Genomic DNA, 14028 nt, shown 5'->3' on the forward strand with positions numbered 1-14028 from the left:
CCCACTTTTTCTTTCCTCCCTCGTTCTGTGTCGACTATAGCAGATCTTCCTCAACGAACCACTCCAATGAATACAGAGGTAAATGTCGGAAATTAAATGTACCGACTTAATCTGAGTTTGGAGATTGGTGCAATTCACCTTCAACATTTTCTTAATTTTTTCCGCAGACGATTACAGTCCAAAACAATTGACCCCTATAATAAATTCCAATCTACTTCGATGAGGGTTCCACCTTGCATATATTTCATTGATTGCTGGAAACGCTCGTCATTCAAGATTTTTATAATATGAGGCACTCAAGTGAAAATTGAATAACCAAAACTTTAAAGAACAATAATGATTGAAAAATACCTGGGGATGAATTTGAGAAAGTCAGCAGCGTAGGTGTTTAGGTACTTTAAAAGTACGATTTATTTATGTTCCAGAAATAAACACAATATACATTATCTGTGTCTGTAATCGATTCTATAATGAAATGGATAAGTATTGCATTTGTTTGGTAATATGTATGGACTTAATATTTATTATATTAACTAAGAGATAGAGGATTGTCTTAGATCTGCTGTAATAGAAACTATAATTATAAAATGTATACTGTATATTTGCTTACCAAATACACTTACCAAATTAGGACTCGCTCTTAATTTGGTGAAAGTTTAGAAAGAGAAACCAAACTTGCCATATGTCAATTTACACTAACGAATTCGCCCCCAAATAATAAACTACTTACCTACCATTTAAATTTTTAAATAATCCAACAAATCTTTAACACTCACATCATCAGCAACACAAAGGCGACGATACATGAGAGGCACAAGTATCCCTTAATAACAAACAAAACTCACAACAAACCTTATTAAAATTAGGCCGCTTTAAGGTGTCCTTGGGGTCCCTCTTGGAGTTCCTGGCAAGTTTATGTCAGGGAGAAACTGCTGCTGTGCAACAATGGAGAATTGCATTTCAATCGGTTTGGTGTCGTCGTACAACGAAGGTGCCTCGCATAGAATAGCCACAGTGCCCAGTAAAGACGTAAAAAAAAATATCCAGAGAAACATTCGATCGAGGACCATGGCTACGAAGCCCCAGTCTTGGTCCTCCTGCAAAGTTACTCCATCTGAAATTGCTCTGAAAATTATCATTCTGGCGTACCGCGTTGAACTGATCTTGTCTTTGGATGTGGTGCTGAATGAACATAACATTATGAATCGCCTTTTCCAGCTCAAAAGGATACTTTTTTCTGGTTCCAGAATCACTTTCATCTAATCCAGAAAACACCGAAGGCAGGCCGTTATAACCCATTCTAGCGCTGAGGGTACCAGCAAATCCTCTCAGTCTAAAATACCAATTATATTACCCTTGCAATTCCTTTTGTTATATTATACCTATTAGTAGCAGTGGTAGAATGCAACCCATTACACCCTCGGCCTCTATTCCTGCTCGAACTGGAAGAGGTGGAACTGGAGCTAGGCGATAAAGCCTCTAAATCCCTGGCAGTTTTACCCTGGATCATAGAAGGTATCTTCCTAGCTGCCAGTTCGGTTAATAAGTCCTTAGGAACCCGCATTAATAACAGCTTAGGCACTGTTTTGATGAAGAAGCTGCGAACCCAAGGAGACATTTTGTGGGTGCTGGGTTTGCGATAGTGCACGTTGAGTATTATTATAGTTATCACCACAGAGAAACCCACCATTACCATTGTGAACAATATGTATTTTCCTGGAAAGTTTCTTTAAATTCTCTCATTCTCGTAGAAAAAATATATGCCTACCTAAAAGTGGTAAAGCTAGGGACGTAGACGGGATAATTTCGGATATAAGTAAGAAAAACATGGTCTGAGATAATAGAATGTTGATGCATAGGGCGATTTTTTCTCCAGAGTCTGCCGGAAGGTAGAAAACCAGCACTGAGAGGTAAGAAATCCCTACACACGGAACTATAAGGTTCACAGTATAAAACAGCGTTTTCCTTCTCAGAGTAATATTAAAAAAGATATCTGAAAGAGCAAATAATTAACACTAAATTTTCAGCGATGTTCGATATCGAATAAATAACCTGGATAAGGTTCGGGACAACAAGGGTAGTACTTCTCATGCCTTTCAGCGGGAACAGCCAAAATATCCCATTCAACACTGGGATAATATTCCTGTAGATCTATTCCCATAGCCACGATATCCTCACCTGGTTGTTGCCTTATGTGTTGGAGATCGATCTGTTGTACAAAATGTAAGCGACAATTTGCAAACAATCAAATGTTGCTGTTCACCTGACTACCATAAGTCCAACTCCCAAACTTCATAAAGCAAGTTTGTTGATCGAAAGGAAAGTACCTGACATCGATTTCGCAGGATGATTTGAAAATTGCCGGTGGAGTCCAATGGATTTTACCATCGAAACGTAGGACTGCTTTGGTCATCGTGGTTATCACATACTCACCATCGGCACTAGAGAAGAAATGCTTTATTCTAAGAAGGGGAAATTTGCCAGCAACTTACTTATTGTACAGAAGAATATCTGGCAACCAAATATGCTCTGATGGTACGTACAACTCCATGACCCCTCCATATTCTGAAGGGTTCCACTGGAACTTATAATCATACCATTCCTGAACATGCAAAAAATCTGCATTTGTGAAGTTTGTAATTTAAGTCTAAACTTACGTGTTCCAACCAAACGTTCGTTGTCAGAATTTGATCCTTCAGGTTCTAGCCAAAGAATAGCAAAGATTAGAACTGAATAAATAAACAAGAGATTTTTTTACCAATTCAATGAGCTGCGAGAGCCTCAGTCCAAGCTTCACTAGAATATTAGTGGAATGATTTCGCACAGGTCTAATTAGCCTGTTGTAATTGCTCAACAAATCATCATAAAGCCTCTTTGCGTCTGGATTGGCTGATACTGATGCATTTAAAACACCAAAAACTATCCCCACCGATAGCAAATACGCGAAAGAACACATTTTTGGATTATTAAAACTCCTTAACTAAAATATTTCAAGAGATTTCATCCTCGTTTGAAAACTTGTTATAGTTCATAATTCACTAGTTTTCATCTTTTTTTAAATTATTTCATAATAAGAATTGTTAATAATATAAGAAAGGTGTGGTTAGTAGAGTTAAAAATATGTACTGCAGGGAGGTTGATGCTCTGAGAATCTGGACCAAAGTGGAGCGAAATCGATAAAGTCTGGAAGGATTCTGCGCGAGTCGTATTTAATGATTTACATTATCCTCGACATATCCAATAATTCTGCACGCTTTTTAAATATTAATTAATCAATTATTTAAACATCTTAGGACTTATTTAGGATATAAGATCTATAAAATAATACCAGAAAAATATTATCCTGCTGAAATTTTTGATTATCCTTCATTTTATTTAGAAAAATACAGATATACGCTGATATGATACATATCAGAGCAATACTTTCATATTGGCGGAAACGAGAAGTTCGTTGTATATTGGTAATGTGGAAGCTATACCAAACTAGGCCTGCATCAATTACCATACTGGGAGCATGAACCGCCGAACAGTAGACGAATCGACTACTTTAGGCGCCCAAAATTCGATCTTACCATGTATTTTGTTGGTAAAGATAAATGAATACGGAAAGTTCATCAATATTATTTCATCTAAATTTTAAAAATTTTGGAGGAATAAAGTTAAAAACTTAACTGACTCAGTTTTTAACCTTCAAATAATAGTATATTTCGGGAAACGTTCTGAGGGATCTAAGAAAAGAGGGTGATGCATATTTCACAACCGCGATGTATACGATATACAATTTTTTCTTCTTAAATTCTGCCACTTTATCATAATTTAACCTACCTCGTATAATCTGAAGGAACGTCATAATCGAGATGTCATTAATAGCGAGGCTTAAAAAATGGGCACTCTATATATACCTGATGGCTTTTTATTTCATTTTTATTTTGGTCAAAAAAACATTCCTGTTATTAAATTTTTTGTTTTGCGACCACAGCTCTCTCTTTACTTTTCATAATTCCGAAAATGAAAAAAAAAACACAAAATTCAAAGGATATCATGTTTTAATTAAAAAACGGAAATCTCATTACATTGGTAATATCACATCTATTTAGGTCTAAATTATTAAAGTGAGGGCGTCAATTCCTCCTTTCCTCTATTCTCTAGAGTAATTTTTAAGTTACTGTTAAAAGAAATTCAAGTCTATTCAAATCTCTCCTTTGTATTTACAACAACTCAAACATTCAAACTTTCGACTCGTCTGCTGTATACGCCGTATTAACCTTTCCTTCATCGACCTTTCCCTTTTCGCCTTTCAACATCAACTGAATTTGCTCTAAGCTCTTGCCCTTGGTCTCAGGAATACAGAAGACTGAATATAGAGCTACGAAAAAAGCGCTTAATGTGAACACATAAAATGGCACAAACATTCCCAATTTGTGCAAAATTTGATACAATTGAATGGATAAGAGTCCACCTATGACGAACATTACATCCGCTATTGTCATGCCGAGAGCCTTCATTTTAGCAGGAAAAATTTCGGCAGTGATTACAATGGGAACTAGGCCAATTCCGTACTTGAAAGCTGCAGCATAGATCAGAACTGAAGCGATTGGAATCCAGGACACCGAAGAAACGTCAATTTCAAGATATTGTAAATGGAAATAGACTGAGAGAGCTAAGAGACAAAGACCACTTAACACGCTAGATACGATTAGAATGATTTTTCGACCGAATTTATCTATAGTGAATGATGCGAAAACTGCCGCTATCAGCATTATAAGGGCGAATACTATAGCTGTGATGTTATTGTCCAAGTAGATAGAGCCTGCGGCGTTAAGAATGGGGTGAAGGTTCATGTACATCACACTGATACAGGCCATGTGTTGTCCTAAATTATTGAATGTGTGAAGTGAGAAAGAAACATTTTTTTAACAATAATTACCAATATTTAAGACTGTCATAATAACAATCGCCTTCCTATTGCTACGCACTAAAATCAGATCCTGAGGTCTTCCCTTCTCGGTTTTCTGCCTCTCAATCCCTTCGGAAATCTCCTTTAATTCTGCGTCCAAATCAGCCTTATCAGATCTCAGTCGTCGAAGCGATTCTTTGGCTTCTTCAGGTCTAAAATTAACACAGAACTAAGAGACAAAGTTGAAAAATAACACAAATTATTACCTGTTTTTGTAAACTAAATAATAAGGACTCTCTGGCTGAAAACTGAACACCAAAAGCTGAGAGCCAGCTAAAACGCACCCAGTTATGGGTATGGAATAGAAGGGGGTGAATGGGCCTAGACAATAAACCACAAGGAGACCTAAAAGCATCATGATGTAGATGATGCTAGAAAGGAAACCTCGAATTTTGGAATCGGCTATTTCTGCGATGTACATGGGGGCTGCTACGAATGACATATCGCCTGCCATTCCAGAGAAGAATCTGGAAAAATATTCATATAAATAATCTTTTGCATACATTTAAAAGATATGAAATCATGACAAAGTTAAATTTCCGTTATCTTCCGCTTTGCAATTAGATAAATAATGAAATGGTGGTAAATCTTTACCCTGCGCAACGTATTCTATACTTGAAAATGTAACATTATTATCCCTATGTTTAGTTTTAAACAGGCCACCTCAACACTGTTATTTTCTGATGGTCCTTCAAAATTTGTTATTTTTTCGGGTCTTCGCATTATACAAGCTGTTCAAAAATGTTATGCAAATATTTCGAGAGGCGACTCCTAAGATGATTATGTATTAATTTCAACATGTTATTACAAACTTGACTTAATTAACCAGTAAGTCAAGCTCTCTTTGACCTCCAAAAAAATTATCATTGTACCATAGGTTTACTACCATAGCTGCACAGACTTCGAAGGTTGATCACATACATTCAAAATTCCAATCAAATTCCTGTAGAAAAAAATGAAGGAAAACTATTTCAACAATATTAAACTTTAGTGCCTGTAAAATTAAGCATTTTGACGCTCGTTTACCGTTAGAAATCTACTTTATAGCTTTGTCACGTGAGATTTGAGAGACCCGGTATATGTACACACAAAACAAAATCAAATATATTGAAAATCTATACAATTTGACCTATAAAATTTAAAATGGGTATCGAAGATTAATTTGATTCGATCCGGCAATGTATACATATTTACTTTTCGTTAAGTATAATATATCAAATTCGAAATTTCCTTATAACGTGTTTTTCATAGAAATTTCCACAATTTATCATTTAAACCGTGCAATCCCACGGTATAACGAAATTCTGTACGTAATGTTAAAACACAATAGACATAGAATCTAACATATTATTGAAAAGATTCCATTGTCAATAGATTTTTTTTCAATTTCCTGCATTTTTGCAAAACAATCTTCAAATATTTCTCATTGATAAACCTCACTTAGGGCACAACTAAATGAATTAATTTAATTTTTATCTCTATTCTTCATAAGAAACAATCAGATTTCAATATCTTACCTTGCTACAAAAAGATACTCGACCCTATCAGCTAGAGCTATGGCAATCCAGTTCAGCAACACCACCACTGCAGCTAAAAGCAAAGACTTCTTCCTTCCAATTTTGTCTACGAAATAAATGGTGAAAGGAAGGCCACAAAAGGCGCCCAAGAGAGAAATTGTTTCTAGCCATTCTGCCTAAATATAAAGACAATCTTTAATATAAATGTAAGACAATTCCGTTCAACAGTAAAAACAATTATTGTTGCAAAAAAACCCTCACTAACCTGTTTTAAAGTTACGTCTATATGCGTTTCATCGCTTAATAGATATGGCACCATAGGTGAAGTCCAACCAAATGACATGCCATCTGAAGCTGCCACCAAAGTACCTTAAAAAGAAACCGCCTTTAGGTCCAATAGATCAAAGCAATAATAACTTTATTGAGAAAACAAAATTTAAAGGAAACCAAGAAATTGACCAAATTGAATTAATTATTTCCACAAAAATGATCGATTTAAGTTTCAAACAGGTTTTTGTTGTTAGTTGGTTATGTCACGGAAGCTTTACCACGTAACTATTTCGAAAGAATAATTTCCATAGAAACTATGAAATCAACGCAAAGCATATCAGTTTCCTGGTTCCCTCGGAAGTTCTCCTTTAAAATCCTACACTTACCGGTGATTGCTGCTAACACCTGAGTGCCGGTATCTTGAAAAATGTTTAAACTCTTCACAGTCATAATTCACGCCCAACTCTGCAGATCAATTAAACTTTTTACACTAGTGTCACAATTAAATAATAGACCACCTCCCCAAAGTCTAGGTTAACACCATATAATAATACCATTACGTTCCACAGAACAGATTGCGGTTTTACGCTTGGCAACACTCTATGGCAAAGAGCAATAAGTTCCAGACTTAAATATTCAGTCGTTGCTTTGATAGTAGTTTATTATTTGAGGATTAAAAGTATTGGGCAAACAGATAACACGTTTCACATCGGACGTACAACGTAAAATGAAATGGGGTCGAAGATGCTTCTGAAAAGTGGCCCAGAGCAGGTAGAAAATTGGCTTGAAGGTTTTTAATGAAAGGTGAGTAAAAGCACATTTTGTGGTAATTGCAAAAAGTGAAAGAAATTATCTAACAATGTTCTAAACAAACTTTTTCACCGTGTACGTGTCCAAAGAATTGCAAGGTTCCGTTGAGTCATTGTCAGAATCTTTTGGTTACCTACATCTCAAACCATTGCCTTTTTTCGAAGAAGTTCAAAACAACCTTATCATGTGATGATTTTCATGCTCATTATAAAATTACAAAAGCAATTTAGAAAATACACTACATAATACGTTTATTACCCTGTTTATCCAAATTTCCCAAGAAGGAACAATTGCTCAATAAAGATTGAAGGACCCCCTGCAAATATTTGTGAATCTACTATAAACTGATAAGTTGTCGTTAGGCTGAATTAATTACACATTGCGGAATTGTCGGCGTGATTATATTTTAAACAGCTTTTTGTAAAACATTTTCTGTCGAAAAGAAATGAATTCCAATGAAAACTTGCGCAAACCGGAATTAAGTTGGTTTATTTGTTTATGTTAGAATAATTGTCATCACGAGCAGAAAAACCTTAAACTGTTATAATAATAATTTTATTTATATTCACATTAACTTCTTTTTCCAATAAAGTAGCTTTTTGTCGCATCTCAAACGCAATGGAATCTTTGAAGGATCGAAATTTCTATTCTATAAGAGAAATATTATTATGCTTCCAAAGACTACATTCAAAATAATTAGTTGGAAATGCAACTATACACAACACAAAACATTTAAGTATTTACTAGAACAAAATCACAGTATACGTAAGTAAAAGATAGATCTGTCTTGCAATCATTACCATATAGAGGGAGAATCAAATTATTGGTTGGAAATGCACAAATGTCATTTAATATACAGGTTTTTTTCTTTTTTCAGCCACGTTTTATGTTTTTAAGTAAAACACACACACACAACAGTATGGTTGTTTTCGAAACTACACTAAACTTTGAGAATACGTCATTAAAATTTTTCTATTGTTATCTATCACTGTTTTTGCCATTTTAACATTTTTTAAAATTTTCAGTACAGTGTGGTTTTTAAGAGATAACGTTCATGTTTTGGCGTGCACGGTATGTGGTACATTGTATTTGAATCAGTGTCATAAATGCTACTTACCACATGGTTGTAGATAAATGAATAAATAAAAAAATAAAATATACAGGGTGTGTTACTTGAAATATCACGAATTTCACAAGTGGTCTTAAATAAACTCCGTATAGAGGTTGTCGCAAATTAAATGGTTTCACGGAGTATCTCAGTCATTATTGAAGTTAGAAACAAACGTTTTGAGATATATAGGGCAAGGAGTTTAAGAATTTTACATTTTAGGGTCACCTCTGTATTTCATTTATCTAACAAGATATCGTGAAAGTCAAAATAACGTTTGCTGTAGAATCCAATGACGTATTTAGTTTTTTCTGCACTATATGGCTTAGCCACAATTAACTGTAATTATGATCAAATGATTGAAAATACAGTCGGGTCCGCTTATAACGAGCGTTCGGTTTCAACGAGCATTTCTCAGTATTACGGCAAATTGTTACTTAAACTTAATACAATTTGAGTTTGGATACAACGAACTTGGATATAATGATCACTTCTTTTAGTACGAGGATTTTTTTTTGCGAAACTGCTACATCGCTTGGAATACAGCGAGCAGTTTTTGGTCAGTTTCTAACAATATTTTCTGCTGCGATTATAACTAGGAGTCAACACGTTTTTTAACTATTTACTTCGTTTATAACGCGCACCTTATACCAAGAAACTTGTCATAACTCGTCTATTTGTTCTCCATCTACGTAGGGGGTACATACAAATTATTCGCTAATGTTATGTTATAACTTAATCATAATATATATTATTCATACCGAATGGTAATTGTTAGTCTTTAATATACATATACATATAGTAATTATCATAAATCATTAGTGTTACGTGAATAAGGTTTAATTCATATCCTGTTACAAAATCATTTAATCTGTAAAGAACGATTTATTTGTCAGTTATGATTATAATCAAAACAGAGAAACCAATAGCAAAGGTTGCTGGCGATGCGATCCCTGCAACCTAAGGTTTGAAAGTCAGTTAACTAAGATTTTTGGAGATTAAAAGTAGTGGAGCAATTAGTGCATGTAATACTAGTATCACACTAGTTTTTGTTAAGTGATAATGTTGTTTGTGCCGTTATAATCATTGCAAGAAATGGAAACTTACGTTGCAACAAAAAATTAAAATTATTGATGAAATTAACAGTGGAACATCGAATGCTGATATTTGTAGAAAATACAAGTTCAGTAATATAATCCAGTGCTTCTACTGTTTCCACAATTTGGAAAAACAAAAATAAAATCAAAGAAACATTAAATTTTAACATTTCTAAGTTGAAACGAATTCGAAAACCAGTTAACAAGGAAGTTGATCAAGTATTGCTTCAGTAGTTTGAGTAGAAAAGGAATCAAAATGCACCCATAAGTGGACCAATACTACAGGAAAAAGCAGAAGAATTCTCTAAATTATTATCCGCCAGTAATGAAACATATTCCTCTTCAAAGAGCTGGATCGACAGCTTTAAAAAGAGGTAGCGCATTTCCTCCAGTAAAATTCATGAAGAAGGAGCAAGTGTTTCTACTGAAACAACAAAAGGTTGGCTTGACAACGTTTGGCCCACATTAAGAAAAGATTATTTCGACAGCGATATTTTCAACAGTGATGAAACTGGCCTTTTTTATAAAATGGTCCCAAATCAAACATTTAAATTTCAAAAAGAAGTGTCAAGGGGGCAAAAAATAGCAAAGTAAGAATTACAGTTTTTGTCCGTGCGAACATGACGGGTACATAAAAGAAATTCCTCGTCATCGGAAAATTAAAAGCACCCCGATGATTTACAGTGGCGGCAAAAAGTATTTGCACACCGCGATTTTCGCGATTTCTAAGTTTATTGTTGTCAATAAAAAAAAAACACTTTAGATATAAAGAGTATATTAAATAATTATATGGTCTCTGTCAACCAAAAGTTTATACAAATTGAATATTAGTGGAAAAAAAAAGAAATGATTAAAACCGCTTGGAATAAAGTATTTGCACACTGCAACTGGCTTGAATTTTTAAGGCTTACAAAGCTTTAATATTTAGTAAAAAGTCCATTTGTATCAATTATCGCTTGTAAGCGTTTTGGCATAGAATGAACCAATATTTGTATATAGTTGCAATCAATTCTTTCCCATTCTTCAGCTAATATGTCTTTAATTTGATCGCGTCCTGAAATTGTATGTTTCCTGATTCTTTGATCTAAATGGTGCCATAAGTTTTCAATTATATTAATGTCAGGAGATTGTGGTGGTGTATGCAGTTGTCTGCCAACATTATATAATAGCCATTCCTTGGTTTTTTTGGCAGCATGTTTCGGATCATTGTCCTGTTGGAATATATATTTATTTTCAATGCCCATTTTGACAGCAGTTTGCCTTAAGTTATTTCGGAGTATGTTGATGTAACTTGGCGCATTTAAATTCCCTTCTATTGGAACAAGCATACCCACCCCATGGTAGGAAACACAGCCCCACACCATAATATGTCCACCACCATGTTTCACTGAAACTCGAACATTTTGTTTCTTTAATTCTTCATTGCGTTTTCGCCAGATTGTTTTCCTACCATCTGAACCAAACAAATTGAACTTGCTCTCGTCTGAAAAGATGACATTTTCCCAAAAAGTTATCGGCTTGCTGATATATTCCTTTGCAAAGGCCAGGCGCTTTTTCCGGTTTGCTTCACTGATGTATGGTTTTCTCCGAGGAACTCTACCATAGAGGCCTTCCGAATTCAAAGAATTTTTTATGGTTCTTTCACTAACCTGGACTCCAGTACTAGTTCGGACCATATTTGCTAAGGTTGATGCGCTTATGGTAGGATTTTTGAGAGCTTCATTTTTTATTTTCCTCTGTGTTCTCAAATTAAGCTTCCGTGGACGTCCTTTGCGAATCTTAGTTTCGGTTGTACCTCGCTCCTCATATCTTTTGATAATGTATCGGACAGTGGAAAAGTTTAACTGAAGGTAGTTAGCAATTTTCCGATAAGAATTTCCCTGATTTCTAAGTAAAATCACGTTTGCTTTTGTACCAGCACTTAGTTCTCTTGTTTTCACCATGTTTGCGAACTGAATTAGTTTTAAAACTACCTATAAGTTATTTGAAACATCGAGAAATATTTTAGTGATATCGATGGAAAAAAAGACATTTTTAATACATCAATAAACAGATAAAGAAATCCGAGTAGTTGCAGGGTGCAAATACTTTATTCCAAGCGGTTTTAATCATTTCTTTTTTTTTCCCACTAATATTCAATTTGTATAAACTTTTGGTTGACAGAGACCATATAATTATTTAATATACTCTTTATATGTAAAGTGTTTTTTTTTATTGACAACAATAAACTTAGAAATCGCGAAAATCGCGGTGTGCAAATACTTTTTGCCGCCACTGTAAATCTTTCAAGATATTGTCTATAAATTATACCGCTAATAAGAAAGCATGAATAACATCAGAGATTTTCGAAAAGGACACAAGAAATTGGCACCACGACCTACAAAAAGAAAAAAGAAAGATACTGTTAATGATCGATAATTGTCCAGCTCATCCTACAGTTGAAAACCTAAGTGCTATAAAGTTAGCTTTTTGCCTCCCAATACAACAGCTGCCCTACAACCTATGGATCAAGGTATTATCGTTTGTCTCAAACAACATTATAAAAAAATGTTTTTATTTCGGATGATTTCTTGTTTGGATGAAATTAACGATTTTAACTTTTCTTTATTGGATGCTATATAAATTTTAAAAACAGCATGGAATTATGTTTCGCAAAAAACTATCGTTAACTGCTATAAACATACCGGACTTTATCCTCATTCAGAGTTTGACGAAAATGATGAAATTCATTTGACATAGTGGATATTGAAACATAAACAATCAGAAACTGTAGATGAAAACTTCGACAATTTACGTAACTGGGCTATTAAAACGGATCTTGTGAAAGGATCTCTCATCTCTAATTTACTTAATGAATTTCAAGAAGTTGACGATTGTTTGGTAACTTGCGAATATGCATTAAAAGTTGAAATTGCAGTAGCAGTTAAAAAAATGCAATTTAATAAAGAAGCGGAATCAGAAGAAGAGGAAGAGTCAGAAAACACATTTGAACCACCAATAGCTCAACAAATATTTAGCGCCATGAAAACAATATCCACTTATTGAGAATTCAACAATTTCCAAAGCAAGGTGAAGTAAAAATATGATTTTATTCAAAGTAGAATTGAAAATTCTCTGTTAACAAGAAATACAACTCAAAAAATGATTACGGACTATTTTAAATAAATATTACATACCATGTATCATTTATGTATGTATGCCTTTCAATGTACGTATACATATAATTTAAAAAAAAAGGGAAATTAAATTTCGTTAATTACAGCACTATCATGAATCGAAAAAAATTTCCAAACAAATTCTACGTACTTTTTGCCGTAGAATTCGAACCTGAAATAAAAAGTGGGGAATGCCATTTAAGGAATCAGAATTACTCCCTATCTCCCCATAAGGAGAGGCAGAGACGAACTAATTTTAGCAACAATGTATTTCCCCTGCGGAATAATTAAACTTTCATAATAGACATTTTTTTCGTAGAGCGCTTATTGTTTGAGATATTACTATGTCTCAAGTTAAATGTTATACTCGGTATAATACTACATATTGTAGACAACCTTACAGTTTACAACGAGCATACTCGTTGTAACCCGACCTTGGTAAAAATTGCATATAGTGAGCGTTCGCATATAGAGGACTTATTTTTTAGTACCAGCGTGCTCGCTATAGGCGAATCCGACTGTACCTAATAAAATATAAAATGTCCTATTAAACCTCAAAATTATGATTAAATAAGGCTAAATCATATGGTGCAGTAAAAACAAACTACACCACTGGAATCTGAAGCAAAAGCTCTATCGGAATACATTTTTACTTTTTCGATATCTTGTTGAACAAACGAAATACAAGGGACCTCCAAAATTTAGAGTTTAGAACATACTCTGTATTTATGAAACCAAGATGACGACGACTTTTTTGTCACTGTTAATTATTGTTTCATAAAAAATGTTTGCGAAAACGGTAAGTCTCGAACTTCAATAAAAAAAAAACTCTAACTTTAACAATTACTGAGATACTTCATAAAACCACGACTTTGAAACAACCTAACATTCGCAGAAATGAAAAATCCAAAAAGTGTAAGCCTATGATGGGGTTAAACTAGAGAAATTGACTCCTGTATTTGATTCTCTCTCGTATAACAATATTTTTGCAACAATATTATTAGACAAACTCTTACATGTCCTAAAACTATCATCAGCCTTTAATATAATCGGTACTATTTCAAGTACTAAACAATTTAATACAAGCAGAAAAAATATTACAAAGTTCACATTA

General features: G+C 34.1%; 3 protein-coding genes and 1 long non-coding RNA gene across 4 annotated transcripts in view; 2 read left to right on the top strand and 2 right to left on the bottom strand.

The window, feature by feature from the left end:
* The window catches only part of RtcB (RtcB RNA ligase), a 208235-nt gene that overhangs the window by 183572 nt on the left and 10635 nt on the right, over positions 1-14028 (top strand). The gene's annotated exons all lie outside the window — the stretch shown is intronic.
* On the top strand, positions 59-797 carry LOC136413527 (uncharacterized). The gene is made up of 2 exons (XR_010752486.1): positions 59-98; positions 168-797. It is a non-coding gene; the product is annotated as an uncharacterized lncRNA (long non-coding RNA).
* On the bottom strand, positions 382-3147 carry nAChRalpha2 (nicotinic acetylcholine receptor alpha2). Its single transcript, XM_066397122.1, has 9 exons — positions 2759-3147; positions 2658-2702; positions 2493-2602; positions 2264-2441; positions 2053-2209; positions 1769-1993; positions 1383-1716; positions 1150-1333; positions 382-1097 (listed from the first exon to the last, which is right to left on the bottom strand). Exons 1-9 carry the CDS (start codon positions 2954-2956, stop codon positions 873-875), a joined length of 1656 nt encoding a protein of 551 aa, XP_066253219.1. The 5' UTR covers positions 2957-3147; the 3' UTR covers positions 382-872.
* LOC136413523 (facilitated trehalose transporter Tret1-like) lies at positions 4029-7494 on the bottom strand. Its single transcript, XM_066397123.1, has 6 exons — positions 7131-7494; positions 6740-6843; positions 6475-6650; positions 5164-5424; positions 4928-5109; positions 4029-4873 (listed from the first exon to the last, which is right to left on the bottom strand). The coding sequence occupies exons 1-6, from the start codon at positions 7192-7194 to the stop codon at positions 4227-4229; spliced, it is 1434 nt and encodes a 477-aa protein (XP_066253220.1). The 5' UTR covers positions 7195-7494; the 3' UTR covers positions 4029-4226.

Source organism: Euwallacea similis, chromosome 14 (genome assembly GCF_039881205.1).
Source record: "Euwallacea similis isolate ESF13 chromosome 14, ESF131.1, whole genome shotgun sequence".
Classification (NCBI taxonomy): Eukaryota; Metazoa; Arthropoda; class Insecta; order Coleoptera; family Curculionidae; genus Euwallacea; species Euwallacea similis.

Excerpts from the sequence above, each read along its gene's own strand:
- nAChRalpha2 (XM_066397122.1), bottom strand. The coding sequence starts at position 2,956 with ATGTGTTCTTTCGCGTATTTGCTATCGGTGGGGATAGTTTTTGGTGTT. Across the intron at positions 2,603-2,657 it reads CGAACGTTTGGTTGGAACAC|GAATGGTATGATTATAAGTT; the intron begins GTAAGTTTAGAC and ends TTGCATGTTCAG. Across the intron at positions 1,994-2,052 it reads TTGTCCCGAACCTTATCCAG|ATATCTTTTTTAATATTACT; the intron begins GTTATTTATTCG and ends TTGCTCTTTCAG.
- LOC136413523 (XM_066397123.1), bottom strand. The coding sequence starts at position 7,194 with ATGACTGTGAAGAGTTTAAACATTTTTCAAGATACCGGCACTCAGGTG. Across the intron at positions 5,110-5,163 it reads TATTTAGTTTACAAAAACAG|ACCTGAAGAAGCCAAAGAAT; the intron begins GTAATAATTTGT and ends TGTTAATTTTAG. Across the intron at positions 4,874-4,927 it reads TATGACAGTCTTAAATATTG|GACAACACATGGCCTGTATC; the intron begins GTAATTATTGTT and ends TCAATAATTTAG.